General features: G+C 31.3%; 1 protein-coding gene across 1 annotated transcript in view; it reads right to left on the reverse strand.

Annotated features, from left to right (window-relative positions):
* Positions 1-25,899, reverse strand: part of lovit (loss of visual transmission) — a 654,250-nt gene that overhangs the window by 538,008 nt on the left and 90,343 nt on the right. The window contains exons 2-3 of the mRNA XM_070996020.1: positions 12,198-12,545; positions 11,943-12,142 (exon numbers count right to left, since the gene is read on the reverse strand). Coding sequence (XP_070852121.1) covers positions 11,943-12,142; positions 12,198-12,545 — 548 coding nt within the window. The remainder of the gene's footprint in view (positions 1-11,942; positions 12,143-12,197; positions 12,546-25,899) is intronic.

Genomic DNA, 25,899 nt, shown 5'->3' on the forward strand with positions numbered 1-25,899 from the left:
TACTATAACTAACAAAGCCAGAAGTCTCCTGGCGTTTATGAAGCTGGTCAAGGGAGTTTGATGATCCATACACAACAAAGCTTTTGTATGTTTCTCTTGTTCGTCCGTCAATGGAATATTTCTCGTGTATGTGGTCACCTCAAATTAGCTGTTACCAAATTATGTTAGAGTGCGTTCAAAAACAATTCCTTTTTTTTGCTTTGAGAGGTTTAAGCTGGGACACAGGAAGTCGATTGCCCTCTTATCATGCGAGGTTGCGCCTGCTGGACTTACCAACCCTGAACCATCGTTTTTGCATAAATTAATTAATGGTGATGTTGACTCTCCCTTCCTTCTTAGTTCCCTCAACTGGAATGTACCCTCTAGAACAGTTCGTCGTTTTCGCCCGTTGTCCCTGCCAATTTGTAGATTCAATTATGCCCTTCATGATCCTCTTCGGGTTCTTTGTGACGACTATAATGCACTGTGTCACGTCTTACTGTTTGATAGCCCTAATGCAACTAATTATGATAAACTTATGTATTTTCTATCTTCCAATAATTTGTAAATTTCTATGTTACTAGCCATTCTATGTTAGCATGTATTTTAAACTGTCTATTGTTATGTAGTCTTTTTCCATGTCCGCGATTTCGTTTACTTGCCCAAATCGGTTTAGGGCTCCGCGCGTTACAAGCATTGCTTGGTGTCGTAAGGGCCACTTGTTTGTACTGACCATAGTTCATCAACGTCCAAGAATAAAAAAAAATAAATAAACTATATAAAATTTATGTGTTCGGCACGCTACAACAGAAAATGTACGTGTAGGTAAATAAATATTAACTGTTGCGGGCCGAAATCATAAATTTAATATTGAAAAATTACCACAAATTACAATTATAACTGAAATGTATTGGTCTCTAATTTGCCACGCCCACTCTAACGCCCATATCGCTTAAATCTGTCTACCGCCTGTAGGTCGCGCACTTCAATTTCGCTTTGCTGCTTGCATATCTCCATTTCCCTTTGGTCCCTTTAGCTGAGTAACGGGTATCTGATAGTCGAGGTACTCGACACAGCGTTCTTCCTTGTTTTATCTGTATATGCAAACCAAAAGGGTTCTCTCATCGGACCGATACACATTAAAGCCATTACAAACTATAGACGAATAACATAAATCATGTACAAACCACGTCTCGGGTATACATCATGGACATTAGACTGACTGAAAAGAAATCTAAGATCATAAACCTTATTTAACAGATTTTGAGACTATTTTTATAATTATATATGGTTTTTATCATGGAACATATCATAGATTATTGGCGGCGTAATTTCAATATTTAAAGCGTAAATAATACTTTTTTTACTGTAAATTATTTTTAAGCCTATCTTAAAATATAGCACACAATTATAAGAGTGAATAGCGTCTTCAGAACCAGCCGAAGCGCTAGTGGAAGACATAGTAGGTGGGTCAGAGAGGCGAATGGGAAATATTTTCGTACGTGAGTGACGAAAGTTCCTCCTCTTTCCTAATAAAAAGATATTCTCCCTTCGAGTGCAGCGTTCATGCACAAGTAAAGACAGCCGAGAGAACTTTATGCTTTTTTTACGCTTTACGCTTATTGTTCTCATCAATACCTATCGATTGACCCAACAAAAACTATCAAAGATAGAGAAATGGGACCTCAGATTTAAAAATGTTAACTGAGATGTATTAGTGTTGTTAATACCTATCGATTGATCCAAAAAAAAGATTGGCACGCCCACTCTAACGCCCACTAACCGACCAACCCTCTGGCGCCCATAGTTGTCATGCTAGATAACAAATTGTAGCTTAATGTATTGGTCATGTCGACTGATTCAAAAAAAAAGTTTGCCACGCCCACTCTAACGCGCATAACGCTTAAATCTGTCTACCGCCCACATAACAATATATTGAGATCAATCTCGCTTTGCTGCTTGCATATCTCCATTTCCCTTTGGTCCCATTAGCTGATTAACGGGTATCTGATAGTCGATGTACTCGACTATAGCGTTCTCCCTTGTTTTATAATATTTTAACAAATTAAGTTAAGTTTCGTGTGCAACAAATCGGATTTTTGAGAGTCGTAAGTAAACTTATAAGAATAATGTAATTTATATATACCTCGTTTATTAATTTTCAGGTTCCAATTTTAATTTCTCTTAATGGCACATATCTGAAATCCAATTTAAATTAAAATCATATGTATATTGATTAAAAAACTATTATACCAGTTATTTATTTATTATATATATATACCACCGGTACAAGTGCACACTTATAATTATTGCGCTAGTCACATTGAGTTGATATTTTTTAAATTATTACTGTAATGTATTCCAGCATGGTTTTATTCAAAGTGTGGCCGTCACTGTTTAGTACCAAGATCTCTTATATCGATTACACAGGCAATGATAACGATCGAAAGCTTAACATACGATATATACTGAATATGTGCTATATAACAAGTCCCTTCTTAAGGTTTTCTTCATATTTTCTATTTCAATTCATCAATGATTCTAATATTTCAATGCTTGCAATTTCAATTCATTGCTTAACGACCTTTCACTCCATTCGGGGTCTAAGGCTTCTTTTGGGTGTTATATTCCTAATTGGGCTTCTAGAGGAAGAATCCACACATAATTTAGATTCCTCATTTTGTGTATCAGCATTATTCCACACTTGTGCACATTTGTGAACCTGATCCGTATTGTCCATCGGGAGCTCGGCTTTGATCGGTGTGCCGCTTTATGATGCTGTGGTTGTGAGCAAGGTTGCACAAATATGTTCGAGATCCTAAGCACTTGTCTATTGTTGCCTGTGACCAAGATGCCTTATTTGGATTCGTGTAATCCCGAATGTATACTTTTTATCCCTGATTGAATGATTCTAGACGATTCCCTTTATAACTTGTTATGCTTTTTTCTTGCTGTTGCAAAATTCTTGAACTCACTGTGGGTGCACTCATGAGATCAAATCTAGTTTTTAGACTTCTACCAAAGAAAAGCTTTGCTGGGGTTTCTCCCGTTCTACAATGAGGTGAATTTCGATAGTCTGCTAAGAATCTGTTTGTAATGGTGCGATCTATGTAAAGATTTAAGAACTTCCTTATAAAGTTTCTTGGGTACAATGGTACGATATCCCCACATTAAGCAGCCGTATTCAATTTATAGCTCTGTGTGTTTCTGAATGAAGGGTTGAAACTCCTTGTCCAAGGATTGAATGGTACCATGTTATTTTATTACTTTTGACAATGTAGGATCACGTCGGGACAGTCTGGCTATGCATTGAAAATTTAAGTTTAAATGATTATGTTGAGTTACGAAGTTCACATAACTGCACTCTTCAGTCTGTGTCTGTGTTAATGGAACTTACGGAATTCTCGATAAACTATCTGCCTCATTCACTGATCCCTTGACATATTCTACACTATAATCAAACCCTGATAAATTTAAGGCCCATCTTTGTATTTGAGCTGACGCCATTACAGGCAATCCTTTACACTCGCCAAATAGAGTAAGTTGAGGCTTTCGATCAGTACGCAACGTAAATCTGTTGCCCAGTAGATACTGACGAAGTTTGTTAACGGAAAAGACAATTGTTAAGGCCTCCTTTTCCACAGTGCTGTAATTTCGTTCACTCGACTGAAAGACTCGCGAAAAAAAAGCTATTGGTTTTAAAGAACCGTCTTCAAACTTGTGTGAAAGAATACCTGCTACTGCTGTATTACACGCATCTGTGGTTAAAACTATTTCCAATTCTGGATTGAAGTGTACCAATACATGATCAGATGCAACATCTTCTTTAATCTGTTGATAGGCATTTTGACATTGATTTGTCCTTTTGAACTCTACGCCTTTTCTGAGAAGCTGATAAATCGGATCCATTTTCTCGGAAAACCTATCTATGAACTTGGAATAGTAGTTTACCATTCCGGTGAATGCACGAACTTCAGAAATGTTTCTTGGACTTGGTGCGTTCATAACACACGAAACTCGTGTCTTGTTTTTGCTGAGACCGTCCTTGTCAATGTTGAACCCTAAATACGTTATTTTTTTTTTGAAAAACATGCACTTTTCTTTATTTAAGTGTAACCCTGCTGACTTAAGCTTTCCTAAAACCTTTCTTAATGTGTCTACATGAGATTTCAAATCTAAACCAGTGATGGAAATGTCATCTTGATAAATGACAACATAAGGAATGTTTCGAAGCAAAGATTTCATTGTCTTTTGGAATATGGATGCTGCAGTTTTAATTCCAAATGGGAATCTTTTGACCTTAAAGATTCCTACATGTGTGCTCCACGTGCATAATGACTGAGACTCCTGATCAAGTAATAACTAATTTTGTGCTTGGAATAAGTCCAGCTTTGTAAAACGTTGGCCTCCCTGTAACGCAGCGAATATCTCGTCAATTCTTGGAAGCGGGTACCTAAACTCATTAAGATATTTATTAATGATAACTTTGTAGTCTGCGAGCTTTTGCTTATTGTCAGGCATTTGGTTTTGGTGTTGTACATACAAGTTTTTCGTCCTTGTAATACAAGGATGTTATTCACTTTGTTAAATTTGCGTGGTTAGCCTTAAAACTTAAGGAATTCGTTTTTCTTGTCGCCAATATGTAATGTATTCCAGCATGGTTTTATTCAAAGTGTGGCCGTCACTGTTTAGTACCAAGATCTCTTATATGGATTACACAGGCAAAGATAACGATCGAAAGCTTAACATACGATATATACTAAATATGTGCTATATAACAATTACTATTTTTAAATTTTAAAACAATTTTTCTTACTCTTTTAATTAATATTAATGACTAACATCAAATTTTTAAAGTTTCTTAGTTACTACTATTATTGTTTTTAATATATATTTTTTTTTAATACTTATGTGTATTGGTATTTTAAGAGATCTTTAACTTTATTGTATATTTGAGTTGCGCTCATAATTGTTTTGTATTGGTGCGGTAGATTGTTCCATAGCAGGATACCATTTAAGAAAAATTGCCTTCTCGAACAAAGTGTTTGTATTCGAGGGCGTATCTACGTTTTGGTTCTTACAGATGTGGCTGGGGCAAATTTATTGAAAAGGTAATTTGGTTCTCCACTCGTCATTATTTTGTGAAAGAATATTAAGGTTCTAAGATCGATCCAGGAGGTCAAATTAAGGTCAAGTAAATTATATGTCAGTTGGGATACATGGTCAAATCGTCTTAGGTTAAACACACTTCATAGCTTATCGGCGTATGGCTTATATATAATTTTTGGAGTTAAAGTGTTGAATTTGCTTTTTACCAATTTCCAAGCACTTCGATTTCTTAGGATTCATACCCATGCCTTTTTCCTTTGCCCATTTTTCAACTAGTGAAAACATTTTATTACTTATACGGACACAGGCATGTATTTCAGTTACGGGTCTACTAACATATATTTGGAATTCATCAGAATATAAATGTACTTCACACTCATACAGGATACTAGGGAGATCATTGACATATATAGAAAACAACAAAGGGCCTAGCACAGATCCCTGTGGCATTCCCCTGGATACCTATTCGTTAAGTAATGACCTAATAATCTTCGTCGCATTAGTAGAGAAATTAAACATATTCCTAAGCTTGGTACAGAGAATGTTATGATTCACAGAATCAAAAGACTTACTGTGGTCAAGGAGCATCAAAAACGTTACGCAGTTACTGTCCAGTTTTTGTCTTATATCCTCAACAATATTAGTGATTGCAGTAATACAACTCCCTTTCTTAGGGAATCCAGATTGTTTTTCATAAAGAATTGTTACCTACGTATAGTTGAATCTGTGAGGACATAAGGTTTTCAAAGACTTTTGATAGAAAAGGTAATATTGAAATAGGTCTATAGTCATTGTTTAGCTTAGGAGTTGGGACAATTTTGGCGTTTTTCCATATTGTCGGAAATGAAGATGTTGTAATAGCCGTGTTAAAAATATATGTAACATGGGGCAACACTAAAGGGAGCAAAAGCTTAACAAATTTGGGAATCATATTACCGAGACCTACAGCATCGGACTTGACATGCAGAATACTAGCTAGCTTGTTTACATACTAGCTGGTTTATACATATAAATTATTTATTATACGTATTAATTCGACGTCCACCTCCACCGTTTTAGTTTGTTCCATCTGTTTTTTGAGTTAACACAGTTGTTAAATTGTACATTATATTACTCTCTCTTTGCAGATTTTATCTTTATGTTTACTTTTACCCTAGCCTCTTTGTATTGTTTGCGAAATTCATCAGATTTGTATCGCTTCCACCGGAGGTAAGCTACAATTCGCTGACTTTTTTGATTTTTAATTTCACTATTGAACCACGGATTTTGCATTGGCTTAATCACCTTGGTCAAATACTGGAAATTTTTGGTTAAAACCTATATTTGACAATCTAAATGACGAAGATGGTAAATACATGACCAGTCACAACTGATTTGATTTTGCTGTCAAAGGTCAAGTCGTATGTTACAAATTTTAAGTCATGTCTGGAGAAGAAATAAGTCAAGTAATGTATCACAGTGGCTGCTATAGTGCGTGGGAATCGTTTCGTTTACGGAATACAGACCTAGGGATTTTAAGTTATCCACAAGATGGCTTTCTGACAATAGGTTAGTGTTAAAATCGCCTGCCAATATGATGTCGGTGTACTCCAACGAAATGTCTGAAACAACATTAAGTAATGACCCGTAGTCAATTGTCCGATTCGGTCTATATATGCAACCTAGAAGGGTTCTTCCATGGGATTTATTGGGAAGTTCTAATAGAATGTATTCAATAGTAGTGTCACTTGGCTGTTTAAGTACCACTTGCATTTCAGCTTCATATTCACATACATAGCAACACCTCATGCACGACCAGTACGATCGGACCGATAAACATTAAAGCCTTCACAAACAATGTACGAATCACATGTACAAACCACGTCTCAGACACACACATCACATCGACATTAGACTTGGTGAAAAGGAATCTTAACTCATCAATCTTCTTTAACAGACTTTGTGCATTTAAGTGAACGATTTTGAGACCATTTTTATAACTACTTATGGTTTTTTTAAAAGCATTAGCTATAGAACAAACTTCCTCATCCTGCATTGTTGTTATCAATGATTATTAGGGGCGCAATCTCAATATTCAAGGCGTAAATTATACATTTCTTGAAGTAAACTACTTTAAACCTATCTTAATTAAGAGGATTCAGCTTATACGCTTGAGGAAGAAAGCTATCAGCTCCAGGTCCAGCCGAAGCGTTAGTGAGAGATGTAGAAAGTGGATCAGGCGAATGATTAATGGACGAAAGATCCTCCATACTGTTCATGCAGAAGACACCCTCTCTTCGAGTGCAGCGTACGTGCACAAAGCCGCGTCGTGTAAAAACAGCCGTAAGGACTAATTTTTCATACGCATAGCCTCTTTAAAGATGAGATAATTTTCTTTCAACAATTGCTCATTAATATAAATTATCGCTTCTGAATTGAAGCCCAGAAACTACAAGCTAAGTTGTTTCTTGTGCTCGCGCCTGTACATTCCGACTTGACCAAGCAGCTTGATCTTTTCGCGTGGGTTTAACATTTTAATTATTATTACTGGATCCACATGTGTTTGTTGTGATTTCCGTGCTCGGAAGACTTTGGAGACTTTTCTTGCTGGAGTCAGCTGGAGATTAAAGCATAGCTTGTGATAGAGCGCTCTGAGATCTTCACCTTCGACATAGGGAGCTCCATGAACCCTCAGGTCTCATTAGTTAGTCTCCCTGCGTTGCGTTGCCATCCTGGCCTTCAGTGCACCCAACCTCCCACCTGCTGCTTGTAGATTTTCCACTCCCCGGTTCAGCGTCTCAACCCGCTCACCCATTGGGTCCTTCATGGAGCGTAGATCGGCAACCTCGCGCTCCCACGTCAGGACACGTGCATTCATTTGCTTTACTTCCACGGAGATTATGTCCAAGCGATCAACTGCCTTATCGACAATAGTGAATAGCTGCCCTATCGGCGACAGCTTATCTGATAGGGCAACCTTTTTCTCTCTTGCACTCCGAAGATGCTGCAGCACCGATTGTCTCTCACTGAAGGTGCACGCACAACAGCACTTGTTGTTCACCAAGAATTTATTTTCTGATTTACAGAGTCAACTTTGTTTATTAGCACTATGTTGTGTTGTTCGCGGATTGAGCTGGTGGTATATTAGGCGGTTACAGACTTTCTTGAATTTTATAAATGTTTTTTTCCGTGGAATATCGTTTATTTTATAGAGCGTTCAATAAAGCGACTGCTCGCGGAAAGTGTAACTTGAATAATATAATACTCGAATAGTTAAAGGGTATACTAGATTCGTCGGAAAGTATGTAACAGGCGGAAGACAGCGTTTCCGACCCCAAATAGTATATATATTCCTGATCAGGATCACTAGCCGAGTCGATCTAGCCATGTCCGTCTGTCCGTCCGTCCGGATAACGCTGGGATCTCGGAAACTATAAGAGCTAGGCTATTGGGACTTGCCATGCAGATTCCTGAGCTTCTTGCTCTAACGCCCACAAACCTCCCAAAACTGTGGCTCCTACAGTTTTGATGCTAGAACAAAAATTTTAACTGAAATGTATTGTTCTTATCAATATGTATCGATTAACTAAAAAAAAGTTTGCCACGCCCACAAACTTTAAAAAATCGTAAGTTTAAACGCGGATATCTCGGAAACTATCAAAGATAGAGAATTGGGATTTCCGATTTAGATTCCTTAGCCTAACGCCCACAAACCGCCCAAACCTGTGGCGCCCACAATTTTCATCCTATATAACAAATATTGTCTGAAATGTATTAGTCTCGTCAGTACCTATCGATTCATCCAATAAAAGTTTGTCACGCCCACTCTAACGCCCACGAACCGCGCCCACAATTTTCATGTTAGAAATACATATTAACTGATTTGTATTTGTCTCGTCAATACCTTTCGATTGACCCAAAAAAAGTTTGCCACGCCCACTCTAACGCCCATAACGGCTAAATCTATCTACCGCCCACAGAACCATATATTGAGATCGCGGGTAGGTGGCGCAATTCAATCTCGCTTTGCTGCTGCATATCTCTATTTCCCTTGTGTCCCTTTAGCTGAGTACCCGGTATCTGACTCGACTATAGCGTTCTTCCTTGTTCGACCTCAAATCATGCCTGCAACTTTCTTATTTTAATAATAAATCGTACTTGTTTTAAGTTCAAAGATTTAAAATTGGTCTTTATATCAATTTTCTGTCTTGAAAGTTGTATTTTGTTCTCGAGAGTGGGATTTTCGATACTTGTCGAAGTTTTGATAGTGAAAATATTTTGTTCAAGCACGAAATACCAGACTTTTTTCTGAGTGCTCCCATAGCTTCCATAAAAATAAATTGCGAAGATAGACGTGGAGCTTGTTAAGGAGGTGCTTTAAGGGGAATCCTGAGTGTTAAGTACAGTACAAAAATTGGATTGGAAGCCATTCCTCCCTCCCTTCACTCAACTTAATTCGTGCTACACTACTGTATGTACTTAAGCACAGTTGCAGCTCATAGTCGAGGCCATCGACTATTTCTTTCTGCCTAAGAACTTCTAGACTCTTCGTGCCTAATGCCAACTTTCTAGCTTTTACAGTTTCCGCGATCTCAGCGTTCATACGGACGGACGGATAGACGAACAGACGGAAATAGATAGTGATGCTGATCAAGATACTTGTGATTCTTTATGGGGTCGAAAGCCCTTCCTTCTACGCGTTACATACTTTCTATTTACCCTCCTAACGAATAATCACTTGTAACTGTTGTCAATTTTTTAAGAAGGATTTCCATTAAATTTTTATACATCATCAATCCAAAATTTTGCAGTTATTGGTAATATTTGCAGAAAAAAGTTGTGAAAACAGTTATATGGTAGTTTTGGGCAGTCTTCAGATTCTTCACTTTAATCAAAAAGCGCCAAGTAGCACACCATTTACTTCGCAATTTTTAATATAACGCCAAGAACAACCGTTTTTTTTTACATTTATTGTATAACAATTGTCAACAAATAAAAGTTTTTCCTTGCTTTTACATTAGAAGTAAGAAAATGATTGTGAAAATGTTATTTTTATGAAAAAACTCGTAACATTTACGCTGCCTTATATACTCCGATTCCTAAAAACAAGAAAAAACGCTATAGCCGAGTACCAAGCCTTTCAAATACCCGTCACTCAGCTAAAGGGATCAAAGGAAGATGGAGATATGCAAGCAGACAAGATAGATTGCAAAGTGGGCGGCAGACAGACTTATCCCTTATGGGCGGTAGAGTGGGCGTGGCAAACATTTTTTGAGTCAATCGATAGGTATTGATGAGAACAATACATTTCAGTTAAAATTTTTATCTTATCATTAAAACTGTAGGAGCCGCAGTTTTGGGCGGTTTGTGGGCGTAAGAGTGGGCGTGGCAAATTGAGGAAACAAACTTACGCTGCCCAGGGATCTATAGAATCTGCATACCTAATCCCAGTATTGCAGCTGTTATAGTTTCCGAAATCATAGCGTTCTTCCGGATATACACTGGTCGGCATAAGAATTTTGACGAAAAGTTATACTCATAAGTTGAACTTACTTTTTGTAAGCTTTGGCCTCAATGGAAAAGTAATTTAAATGCCGTTTGAATGATACAATACATTTCTGAACCCATTCAGTACTTATTGAAAAGGTCGATATTGTGTAAAAATCTAATTTTTTCCTCGTCATGAAAACTTACATTTTTTGATGCAAAAAGTTTCTCCAAGCAAAAATAAAACTAGATAAAGAATTTTTCAAAAATCAATTTGCTAATATTTTTATGATTTTTTGAAAATGATTAAAAACATGTATTTGAGCCATATTTTTATTTTTTCATACAAATTTTGTCCGACGTTTTCACTTTAAAAAAATAAAAAAAAAAGGAAAATGATTTTTGAAAAATTTCTTTTTGCAGTTACTATCCCAACTTTGAAGAAGAAAAATTTTTTTTCATCAAAAAATTTAAGTTTTCAAGACGAGGAAAAAAGTTTATGAAGAAGATTTTACACAAACTCGTCCTTTTCAATAAGTACTGAATGGGTTAAGAAAAGTATTGTATCATTCCTGATCAGGATCACTAGCCGAGTCGATCTAGCCATGTTCGTCTGTCCGTCTGTCCGTCCGTCCGGATAACGCTGGGATCTCGGAAACTATAAGAGCTAGGCTATTGGGACTTGCCATGCAGATTCCTGAGCTTCTTGCTCTAACGCCCACAAACCTCCCAAAACTATGGCTCCTACAGTTTTGATGCTAGAATAAAAATTTTAACTGAAATATATTGTTCTTATCAATATGTATCGATTGACTAAAAAAAAAGTTGTCCACGCCCACAAACTTTAAAAAATCGTAAGTTTGAACGCGGATATCTCGGAAACTATCAAAGATAGAGAATTGGGATTTCCGATTTAGATTCCTTAGCCTAACGCCCACAAACCGCCCAAACCTGTGGCGCCCACAATTTTCATCCTATATAACAAATTTTGTCTGAAATGTATTAGTCTCGTCAGTACCTATCGATTGATCCAAAAAAAAGTTTGCCACGCCCACTCTAACGCCCACGAACCGCACTGAACGGGCTAAGAAAAGTATTGTATCATTCAAACGGCATTTAAATTACCTTTCCATTGATGCCAAAGCTTACAAAAAGTAAGTTCAAATTTTTAGTATATTTAACTTTTACTACGTTCAAATACTTATGCCGACCAGTGTACGGCTAGGTCGAAGCGGCTAGTGTTCCTGACCAAGAATATATATACTTTGTGGGGTCGGAAACGCTTTCTTCTTCCTGTTACATACTTTCCGACCAATTTAGTATACCCTTTTACTCTACTAGTAACGGGTAAACGCTTTTTTTATGCTACAAACTATTTGAAATATTACCTGTTCATCGCCTCCTTCACAAGCACCGTATGATTTTAATACGACAGGTAGCGTATCGGCCCCAGAATTACTAGAATCCACGGTTGCTAGTACCCAAAGAGGAATTTCAGCAAAACTTGTTATTGTAAATGCCACACATGTAACAAAAATAATTGTTATTATAGAAAAAACGGCCTTCACGTGTCCACCTAATCGACGTCCTAAAATAAGTTTTTTTTGTAAAACAAAGCAAAATGTCAACTGTATTCATCTTACCGATTTCCGTTTCGTCCCAGTTCAGGCCTCCCATTGAATAACCAAAAAATCCTCCTAAGCCTGCCATAACAGTGAATGTGGACAGACCTTTTGCATGATCTTCTGGTAAGCATACATCCAAAAGATATGCTCTAGCTGGACTTTGACAAGCATCAGCGTCAAAGTCAAGAAGCACTGTTCCCAATATTGTAAAAAGTATACCCCAGGAATGGGAAGACTTTGTGGACGTTTTATTTATATGTGTAATATTTTTCCAATTATTTATTTCTGTAAATGAATCCTCCGACTCTGTACTTCCATCTCCAAACCAATTTCCCAAGGCCTCGCCATTTGGAACCAAAAGTAGACCTTGCAAATAAATAAAAATCAAAGTTAGAAGTTTGAAGATAAAGGAAATTTTATCAATAGTTTAAGTGGTAGTGACCTAGACACTTGGATACTTAGCAAATTTGGCATAGTGAAGAACAGATTTGGATTTAAAATTTAAAATATTTTGGTTAAACTAATTTTAAAGACTACCTTAAGGTTTTATTTGGAAATTTATTATCATACCTTAATTTTTTTATTTAACCCTTGTTATTTTAGTGATACTCGTTGCTCGTAGAATAATCGGGTATAATCTCGTTGAAAAGTATGTACCAAGTAGCAATATAATAAACCCGCTACTCAGATAGAGGGCGTGAGAGGAAGACGGCGATAGGAATGCAGCAAATCGGGTGTTTTCGAGATTGCATACTTTATTGGCATACTTTTTTTATGAAAGGTCCACTTTGAACAATTTTTGGCATGTAGATGGGTATAGATAAACAGAAAAAGATCTCATTTACACGTTGAGAAAATATTAAAAAATGTGTGCGCTAGACAGTTTGCAGTGCTATAGGCGTTTGTGGGCGTGAGGGGGTGGGCGTGCTACCCTGCTGAAATAAACTTGCATTGAGCAAGGACCTCAAGAACCGGCAATCCAAAGCGTTCATACGGACGGACAGACAGGCGGATATGGCTAGTTGAACTCAGCTAGTGATCCTGAACAAGTATATATATTCTTTAAGGCGTCGGAAACGAGTGTTACCTGCTACATACTTTCCGACGAATCAAGGACACTCTTTTACTCTACTTTGGAATCAAAGCTCATGGGATCAATACAATGATCCCTTTGAAACAGTTCTAGGCTCGAATAGCTCACAGCAACAAAACAAGTCTATCAGCTCATATTTTTCGAACAGCGTAAACAGCTCAGAAGGTTGTATTTCAAAGATTTTCTCCTTGAAAATTTAACACTGTTTGCGTCAAAAGGGCGTTTAATTTAAGGAGGCAGTGTCGAGCGGCAGTTTTATCCAGATGTCTACATCTCGCGCGCTAGCACTGCCGTCCGCTCTCCCTCTCCATCTCTCCCCTAAGTCTCCGCTCTGTTTTGGAGCGCTTAAGTTAAGTTAGGCTTAAGCAGTTCTTATTTCCAAGTGTACAAATAAACATCTATGCACGTCGCGTTAAAACCCCAAAGTACTCCCCTGTTTTTTGGGTACCATTCGATCTTGGGGCTTCACCTATTTTCATCGATCAAGCCACACCGCCCCCAACATTTTGGTCCAGTCGAAGCCGGATTTCAAAATCTTTGGATTTTCCTCTCCTGGAGTTTTCTTTGACTTTGTCCCAGCAGGCTTAAACCGCTCCAGATAAGTTCCACTTACTATAATTGCTGGTCATACAGCCAGTTTTTCGAACCCTATTTCGACTAACTTTCTGTATGATATACATATTGTCTAAATCCAAAAGTGATTAATCCAACGCAACGGCATTTAATATATGTATTTCGATTCCGTTACTTGTGCCCGACAATATTCCAGTTTTCTTTGCCCACAGTTGCGCACTTGAAACAATTCCAAAAGATATTTCAGTGCTACTATTCAACTAAAATATTTCTCAAATATATTTTCAATTCCAATTGTGTGTAAAATATAACTCAGCCACAGTAAAAAATTCCCGATCATAAAATTTTTCCTTCGGATTTGCACTCCATTTTTTTTATTGTGTTCCAGCTGCGTGTGTATATTTACATAAATATTCAAATACAGTCCACTCTAACTACTCTTTCTAATACAGTCCACTCCAACTACTTTTCTCGACCCACAAATACGGCTAAACTATTTCTAAAATTAAAAGCAAAGTTACAAATTCCACAAACTTACTCCAGCAAATCGTTTGCAATTTAGTTGTGCAGGTGACAAACAAACGCACTGACATACAAAAATAAGCGAAGTCTTTCCAATTCCCGCAACGTTATTCCGCTATTCGCACCCCACATATGTACATATGTACAGTGTACATACATACGTAGATCGATATTTTCGCCAGTGCACAATGGGTCAAGAGCTCACAATAAATGTGCCTTCCAAACATACAATATTAAAGTCGGTAATTCTTTACATAAGTCCGACCATCCGATATAATAAATATTTATTGGCTCTGCCTATCCGACAGTGTGACCGTATATATTAAAAATCTTGATTGGTTCCTAAATTCCAATTGGATTTAAGCCCGTTTCCTTACTGAATTAAAATTCTAAATTATTTTACGTCACGGCAACATCAGTAAAATCCGCTTTAACCCGATTTATGGCCACAGTTGACTGTCTGATCCACTTTGAGGCCACTGTGAACGCTCCAGGTGCTCCTACCCCAACGTTAACCGCCTGTAAAATCCGTCGCGATCACCTCAATTCCTTGTGGCAAACGGTAAAGGCAGCATACGACATATTCTCCGACTGCATTATAGCTGCAGGCGAGAGCGCCGCAGACACAAAATCCATACTAAAGTCCAAGTATTACCAAACGTACTCCACTTACGAAATATTTGCCGCGCAGCTGTTGGAACAAATCCAAAAAGACTCCTCCCAAATACCTCAAGCTCCAGTAAATCCGTCCCGAAATTCCACGTCTTATGGCTGTCGGCTCCCTCCTATCGACACAGAGGTTTTCTCTGGCGATTATCTTCGCTGGCCGACTTTCCGGTACCTATTCACGGCAATATACATAGACAATCCGAGTCTAACGCCCGTTGAAAAATTGTCTCATTTAAATTCAAAAACAAGTGGCGAAGCTCATTCCATAGTTTCGAGATCCCCACTCACCAATGATGGCTTTCGCTCAGCCTGGAATAACCTAACTGAGCGTTTCGAAAATAAGCGATTGCAAGTGAACAGTCACCTGAAAACACTTTTCAATGTGCAATCCATAGCACAGGAGCCAGGAGCAGCCTTAAAGGAACTTCAACGCACTTTTCAAGGTTGGTTCAAGGTTTCTTAAAATTTTCCGGTGTTAATATTGAGAATTGGGACCCTATCCTGGTGTATATGTGCTCGACAAAACTACCAAAGCTCACTCTCTCATTATGGGAGCAATCCATCAAAAATAAATCCGAAATTCCTACGTGGCTTGAGCTTGATTCCTATTTGACGGAGCGCCATCGAACTCTTGAGGCCATCGATAGCTTCCGATCTGCCAATTTCCACCACGTCCATTTCAAATACACAAATCGAGTGGCAGAATTTTCAAAAATAAATTCCTTTAACACAAGGCTAGTTCCGATACCCAAAGGCTGTGATCTGTGTTCAAAAAAGAACCACCCCGTGCGTATATGTCCACGCTTCCTACAAATGACGGTAGACGATCGCCTAGCCTATATTCAAAGGAAGCAGTTGTGCTCCGATTGCTTTGCAAGCAGCCATCAATTCCAAGATTGCACAAGCGCTCACAACTGTCTCACTTGCCAAGATCGGCATCACACATTGCTGCATCGAAGCAGCGGCCCTACTACTCCGCCGATTCCATCCGACCCTCCAAGGCCAGTATCCGCCTCAGTTCCACACATCATTTCGTCCTATTCAGCGCAAGTTTCCGTACAAAAAGTCCCTCCTAAGAATACTCCATCCGAATATTGGGCTCCATACCCCGCCATGGATGGCAGACGTACTCGAGGTATTAAATCTTACCAATTCCATCCTCTACGGAAGTGCCACCACTTTCTACGGCTAAGCCCCCAGAATCGGCTTCAGAAAGTACATATCCAGAAGTACTGCTCCAATTGCTTGGCTCACAATCATTCCAAGGACTCCTTCCGCAGTGGTCATCACTGCCACAAATGTGGAAAGGCCCACCACACTCTTCTACACACGGACGACCGATCTACACTTCCAACATATTCCTGAGCCTACTATCCTGAGGTTCTTGCTACGGGTGTCCTCGCAAGGGGGGGGGAGAATGTTTACGTCAAAAGGGCGTTTAATTTCAGGAGGCAGTGTCGAGTGGCAGTTTTATCCAGATGTCTACATCTCGCGCGCTAGCACTACCGTCCGCTCTCCCTCTCCATCTCTCCCCTAAGTCTCCGCTCTGCTCTGGAACGCTTAAGTTAAGTTAGGCTTAAGCAGTTCTTACTTCCAAGTGCACAAATAAACATCTATGCACGTCGCGTAAAAACCCCAAAGTACACCCGTGTTTTTTGGTTACCATTCGATCTTGGAGCTTCACCTATTCACCCGCCCCCAACAAATACTGTTTTGTATAAACGAAAACGCGAAAACTGGTGATTGCAGGGATCCGGGATTTGTTCGATTCAAAAGCGAGTGTGCGCAATTATTCTCATACAACAACTGGCCTTTAATTTCATTTTACGTTTTCCGTAAGCATATCTTTACTAGGGGCGAGAGACGGCGAATTCGCGAGAGCGAAGAAAGCTTTATTTCGCTCCCGCTCCAGCCTTACACTCTTCAACAAAATTTTAAAATAGAACGCGCAAAGTGCGCAAACACTCCTTATACAGCCTAAAAACGTTTGGATGGACAAGAAAAAAACGGCTATGAAATGACTACCTCAAGAAGCAATGATAGGTTTGCAGTCTAAGTGCGCTGCTTCGCATACGATACCGTTTAGTGATAGGATTATAAAGCAGATCCTTTCCAATAGCCGAATATCGTATTTCAGAGAAGCCCAATGTGTATGAAACAGATAGAAGGAAGCGTCTGCAACTCCTTAAAGTATATATTCGTTGTTAGCATAACTAGTCGATCTAGCCGTCTACCTATAAGGGGAGTCAAAGGGTTCTTCGAGTAAACTCCTGCAGGGCTCTAATGTATACGACCATTAGATGCCTGACACCTAAGCATTTCCGACGCTATAAAGTATATTGATTGTTCTTTTACAAGCCATACGTATTTAAAAAAATATTTAACATTTGTGATTTGCCATAACCTCTTCTTACTGTAAACCAATAAACGCGTGTACTAAGATTTGGCCAAAAAAATGTTTTAGACTAAATTTTTAAAAGTTGTTTAATAAACGTTAAATTAAAAAAAAAAGCTGCCTAAATATCTATATCTCCAGTTGAAGTTAGCCGATTGACCTTGTTTCTAGTTATTTTTTTTGAAATAACAAGAGAAAGCGCTATAGTCGATAGAGAAGTGCTATAAATACCCATTGCTCAACTAAGAGGAGTACGAGAGAGATGGAAATACTAAACAAATTTAAGCTGCGTAGAATTTTCGTCATTAATACCAACATTCTAGCTCTTGTAATTTCCGCGATCTCAGCTTTCATATGGACATACGAATCGGCTCGGCTAGTGATCCTGATCAAGAGTAGATATTCTTTATAGGGTCGGAAACGCTTACTTATACCTGTTACATACTTTTCATCGAATCTTATATATCCTTTTACTTTGTGTGATTTTTAGCTGGATTGTATCTTGTCATCAATACCTATCGATTGTATCAAAAAAAAAGTTTGCACCTCAAAAAAATGGAAATATGAACGCGGATGTCTCGGAAACTATGAAAGATAGAGAATTGGGATTTCAGATTTAGATTCCGTAGCTTAGTACGCAGCGCAAATTTGTTATGTGAATTCAGTATTTTCAGACATACAACACGGAAACTTAAAAAACATTGAATTAAAAGAAAAAGTTAATGACTGTAAAGCGATTGTTAATCTCGTACAAACTCGAAAAATAAAAAAAAAAGAGCAGAGAAATTTACCATTTTAAAGCTACCGTCCAAACGAATAAAACAAACCATTTTTTGGACCAAATCCATGGTAAACTAGATTTAATTATATTTATTTTAGCTTTACATTGTTAGGTCGGTATTGACCAATGTAAGTAGTTTTATGTTATGCTTTAACGTTGTTAAAATCAATAATCGATAATAATCCGTAATCGAAAAAAAACTATTTAAACAAATAAACATATGCGAGTTTGTTAATAGCAATATTGAAGTAAGGATATACCGAATAATGTATAAAAAGTGAGTATATGTAGTTTTTATATGTTTATTTATTTAAATACTTTTAGCGATATTTCCAATATTTCGTAAATTAAACAAGGAAGAACGCTATAGTCGAGTACGTCGACTATCAGATACCCGTTACTCAGCTAAAAGACCAAAGGGAAATGGAGATATGCAAGCAGCAAAGCGAGATTAAAATGCGCCACCTACCGGCGTTAGACAGATTTAAGCATTATGGGCGTTACAGTGGGCGTGGCAAACTTTTTTTTGGGTCAATCGATAGGTATTGATGAAAACAATATATTTCAGTTAAAGTTTTTATTCTAGTATCGGTCGGAAACGCTTCCTTCTACCTGTTACATACTTTCCGACTTTTACATACTGCCTAGGGGAATTACACGAACTTTATTATTATTACTTTGGTCAATACTGAAATTCAAGTTGTTGACTCCAAGTTGTTACCGGGCAAGCAATAAAAAGCTATAATAAAAAAAATTTAATCTTTTTTACTATAAAATTGGTCCAAACAAGGCCTTTTTTATTCTTTTAGGGGACCACTTCCAGCTTTGACGATATTATCAGACACCATGCAGTCACTAAGTTGTTTAAAAAATTCCACATCCTCACTTTGCCGAGTTGTAGCTCACAATTTACTCAATGTAGCCTTTTTATATTTATACGGCAAAATAAAAGGGTTACATTAAAATTGTTAAATAAAACATATATCACGCAATGTGGTAAGGCACAACGGAAGGTATAATTGAAAACGTGGAAATACCAAACACATTTTTTTTTAATCTTTTAAAAAACGTATCTTAAAAAATTTGTTTACTTATTTTTGTGATTGATGTGTCCAACTCTACCACGAACAGCCATTAACATTTTGGCTGTAAGCTAGTGTAATCAAAGCAAAGTCCCATTTACAAAATCTTTACAATGTTGGTGCTATTTTGGTATAAGCGTAATGGGCGTTAGAGTGGACGTGGAACCCTGCTGAAATAATCTTGCGCTGCCCAAGAGCACCAAGATTCTGCATTCCAAATGCCAATCTTCTAGCTTTTATAGATTCCTAGATCTCAGCGTTCATACGGACGGACGCACAGACCTAATCAAGGACATATAAAAAAAGCCAGAAATTGATTTTATTGCTTCTCGTTGAACAACTAATTAAAACTGTTGTTTTAAGAATCTAATTGTCAATCAACATAACGAAAACATTAATACATAACCGATCACAACATAAAAATTCCATCTTTAGTTTATTATAATTTATATTTTTAGAATCTCTATATGTAAAAGGGTTGATTATGTTGTTTAAGGTCAAGTCTTATGTTAAAAATAATAATGTCGGTGTATTTCACGAAAAAGTCTGCAATAACATTTAGTCTTGGGTCGTGGTCAATTGTACGATAATATCTCCATATGCAACCCAACAGGGTTCTCCCGTGGGATTTATTGGAAGTTTCTAGAAGTATATATACAATTGTACTTTCACTTGGTTGCTTAAGTACCACTTCCTGTATTTCCAATACGATCGGGCCGATAAACAACAAAGCCATTGCAAGCAATAATCGAATCACATAAATAATGTACAATCATCATATCAACACTATCAATAATCAATTATAAATATCAATCATCATATCGGCATTAAACTGACTTAAAAGGAATCCAAACGCACTTTGTCACTGTGGACGGCAGTCCACGAATTGACGAAGCGCACTAGGGGAGTGTGCGAAGAACTGAAAATCTGATGTGATGGTCCGATCGTACTGAGTGATACACCAATAGAAAGGTATTGCCAAAAGTAAAAGGATTGCATACCAAGACTTTAAAAACTTCAATTGGTTTGGGAAAAAGAGTGGTGAAAGTGTAAAAGTGAAAATGTAGAAAATTTGAGCTTTTGGGGCCGGTGGGGATAATTGCCCCTCATGTAAGTCTAGTTGTATTCTCTAATGATGGGTATGATAAAATCCGACAATCCGTTTTAAATACCCAAAACCAAAATTTGTAGGAATATTTGAAAATGAAAGATTAATTCTGTTTGTCAGTTTATCCCAAAATGCTGTTTCAGGATCCTATAAATTTTAGATGGTGTTAAACTGCTCAATATAAGAAATATTAGTTCTAAATAAATAAATATATAAAGAAATAAGTAAATAAATAATCAAATAAATAAATAAATAAATAAATAAATAAATAAATAAATAAATAAATAAATAAATAAATAAATAAATAAATAAATAAATAAATAAATAAATAAATAAATAAATAAATAAATAAATAAATAAATAAATAAATAAATAAATAAATAAATAAATAAATAAATAAATAAATAAATAAATAAATAAATAAATAAATAAATAAATAAATAAATAAATAAATAAATAAATAAACAAATAAATAAATAAATAAATAAATAAATAAATAAATAATAAATAAATATATACAATATATATAAATAGATCAAGTTTCCTATTTCGATTAGCTTCATGCAAGTAAAGGACCCTAAAACCATAACAGATTTTCCGTTTGAAAAAATCTAATAAGAATATTTTTCATCAAATTGGTTTTTTTTTGTTTATTCCAATAAGTATGAATATTACGTATACGGAGCTGAAACCAGTTGCACTTCCAAACGGTAATTTTTAGGGCAAAAAGTGTTATAAATCAAAAGTTGAGGAATCTTAAGGGCTATATGATTTAAAATTTAAAAAGAAATCGTTCGACTCAATTTTGAGGAAATAGTCAAAAAGTGGTTTTTAAAAATAACTTTTTATCAGAACTCAAAACCTATTATTTTTATACAATTTTACAATATGAAGAGTATTTAGCATATTAAATTATCTTTTCAGAGATATATAGCACGTTTCTGTAGCATTAGTTGTTTAGCTACTATAAGCATTTTTAATCTGTCTTTTTTTCTTGATTTTCCGCTAAACTAGAGGGTTTTTCCAAAAGTCGTAGAACAAACGTTTCCTATTTCAAGCTACTTTATACACCCATAGGGTTCCAAAACCCTAAAACTAAGATGGGATGCATACAAACCCACAAACAAAGGGACAAACATTTTCATTTTGGGAAGAAGAAGAAAATCTTGTTTTTTGAATTACTTTTGAACGGAACATCGGATTTCAACAAATGAGGTGTCATTCGACGCATATTCTCAGTAAGAATAAAACTAGCTAAACAGCCGGGGGCTTTTATCCCCACCGTATCCAGCAGCTCCAATTTTCTAAATTTGTACTTTTACACTTTCACCGCTTTGTCTCCCAAACAAATCTATATTTCGAAAGTCTTGGTAAGCAATCTTCTTAGTTAGTGCGATACCTTTCGATTGGTGTATCACTTGTTATGATCGGACCATAATTGCAGATTTTTAATTCTGCGGCTATATATAGTAGTTGTCTTCGCACGCTCTCTTGCGCGCTTCGCCACTACGTGTACTGCCGTCCACAGTGATATAAATATATAAATATATAAATATATAAATATATAAATATATAAATATATAAATATATAAATATATAAATATATAAATATATAAATATATAAATATATAAATATATAAATATATAAATATATAAATATATAAATATATAAATATATAAATATATAAATATATAAAATATATAAATATATAAATATATAAATATATAAATATATAAATATATAAATATATAAATATATAAATATATAAATATATAAATATATAAATATATAAATATATAAATATATAAATATATAAATATATAATATATAAATATATAAATATATAAATATATAAATATATAAATATATAAATATATAAATATATAAATATATAAATATATAATATATAAATATATAAATATATAAATATATAATATATAAATATATAAATATATAAATATATAAATATATAAATATAAATATATAAATATATAAATATATAAATATATAAAATATAAAATATATAAATATATAATATATAAATATATAAATATATAAATATATAAATATATAAATATATAAATATATAAATATATAAATATATAAATATATAAATATATAAATATATATAAATATATAAAATATAAATATATAAATATATAAATATATAAATATATAAATATATAAATATATAAATATATAAATATATAAATATATAAATATATAAATATATAAATATATAAATATATAAATATATAAATATATAAATATATAAATATATAAATATATAAATATATAAAATATAATAAATAATATAAATATATAAATATATAAATATATAAAATATAAATATATAAATATATAAATATATAAATATATAAATATATAAATATATAAATATATAAATATATAAATATATAATATATAAATATATAAATATATAAATATATAAATATATAAATATATAAATATATAAATATATAAATATATAAAATATATAAATATAAAATATATAAATATATAAATATATAAATATATAAATATATAAATATATAAATATATAAATATATAAATATATAAATATATAAATATATAAATATATAAATATATAAATATATAAATATATAAATATATAAATATTAAATATATAAATATATAAATATATAAATATATAAATTATAATATATAAATATATAAATATATAAATATATAAATATATAAATATATAAATATATAAATAATAAATATATAAATATATAAATATATAAATATATAAATATATAAATATATAAATATATACAATATAAATATATAAATATATAAATATATAAATATATAAATATATAATATATAAATATATAAATATATAAATATATAATATATAATAAAATATAAATATATAAATATATAAATATATAAATATATAAATATATAAATATATAAATATATAAATATATAAATATATAAATATATAAATATATAAATATATAAATATATAAATATAATATATAAATATATAAATATATAAATATATAAATATATAAATATATAAATATATAAATATATAAATATATAAATATATAAATATATAAATATATAAATATATAAATATATAAATATATAAATATATAAATATATAAATATATAAAATATAAATATATAAATATAATAATAATATATAAATATATAAATATATAAATATATAAATATATAAATAAATAAATATATAAATATATAAATATATAAATATATAAATATATAAATATATAAATATATAAATATATAAATATATAAATATATAAATATATAAATATATAAATATATAAATATATAAATATATAAATATATAAAAATATAAATAAATATATAAATATATAAATATATAAAATATATAAATATATAAATATATAAATATATAAATATATAAATATATAAATATATAAATATATAAATATATAAATATATAAATATATAAATATATAAATATATAAATATATAAATATATAAATATATAAATATAAATATATAAATATATAAATATATAAATATATAAATATATAAATATATAAATATATAAATATATAAATATATAAATATATAAATATATAAATATATAAATATATAAATATATAAATATATAAATTATAAATATATATAATATATAAATATATAAATATATAAATATATAAATATATAAATATATAAATATATAAATATATAAATATATAAATATATAAATATATAAATATATAAATATATAAATATATAAATATATAAATATATAAATATATAAATATATAAATATATAAATATATAAATATATAAATATATAAATATATAAATATATAAATATATAAATATATAAATATATAAATATATAAATATATAAATATATAAATATATAAATATATAAATATATAAATATATAAATATATAAATATATAAATATATAAATATATAAATATATAAATATATAAATATATAAATATATAAATATATAAATATAAAATATAAATATATAAATATATAAATATATAAATATATAATTATATAAATATATAAATATATAAATAATAATATATAAATATATAAATATATAAATATATAAATATATAAATATATAAATATATAAATATATAAATATATAAATATATAAATATATAAATATATAAATATATAAATATATAAATATATAAATATATAAATATATAAATATATAAATATATAAATATATAAATATATAAATATATAAATATATAAATATATAAATATATAAATATATAAATATATAAATATATAAATATATAAATATATAAATATATAAATATATAAATATATAAAATATAAATATATAAATATATAATATATAAATATATAAATATATAAATATATAAATATATAAATATATAAATATATAAATATATAAATATAAAATATATAAATATATAAATATATAAATATATAAATATATAAATATATAAATATATAAATATATAAATATATAAATATATAAATATATAAATATATAAATATATAAATATATAAATATAAATATATAAATATATAAATATATAAATATATAAATATATAAATATATAAATATATAAATATATAAATATAAAAATATATAAATATATAAATATAAATATAAATATATAATATATAAATATATAAATATATAAATATATAATATATAAATATATAAATATAAAATATATAAATATATAAATATATAAATATATAAATATATAAATATATAAATATATAAATATATAAATATATAAATATATAAATATATAAATATATAAATATATAAATATATAAATATATAAATATATAAATATATAAATATATAAATATATAAATATATAAATATATAAATATATAAATATATAAATATATAAATATATAAATATATAAATATATAAATATATAAATATATAAATATATAAATATATAAATATATAAATATATAAATATATAAATATATAAATATATAAATATATAAAATATAAATATATAAATATATAAATATATAAATATATAAATATATAAATATATAAATATATAAATATATAAATATATAAATATATAAATATATAAATATATAAATATATAAATATATAAATATATAAATATATAAATATATAAATATATAAATATATAAATATATAAATATATATAAATATAATATAAATATATAAATATATAAATATATTAAATATATAATATATAAATATATAAATATATAAATATATAAATATATAAATATATAAATATATAAATATATAAATATATAAATATATAAATATATAAATATATAAATATATAAATATATAAATATATAAATATATAAATATATAAATATATAAATATATAAATATATAAATATATAAATATATAAATATATAAATATATAAATATATAAATATATAAATATATAAATATATAAATATATAAATATATAATATATAAATATATAAATATATAAATATA

This window comes from Drosophila suzukii, chromosome 3 (assembly GCF_043229965.1).
Source record: "Drosophila suzukii chromosome 3, CBGP_Dsuzu_IsoJpt1.0, whole genome shotgun sequence".
In the NCBI taxonomy this organism is placed as follows: Eukaryota; Metazoa; Arthropoda; class Insecta; order Diptera; family Drosophilidae; genus Drosophila; species Drosophila suzukii.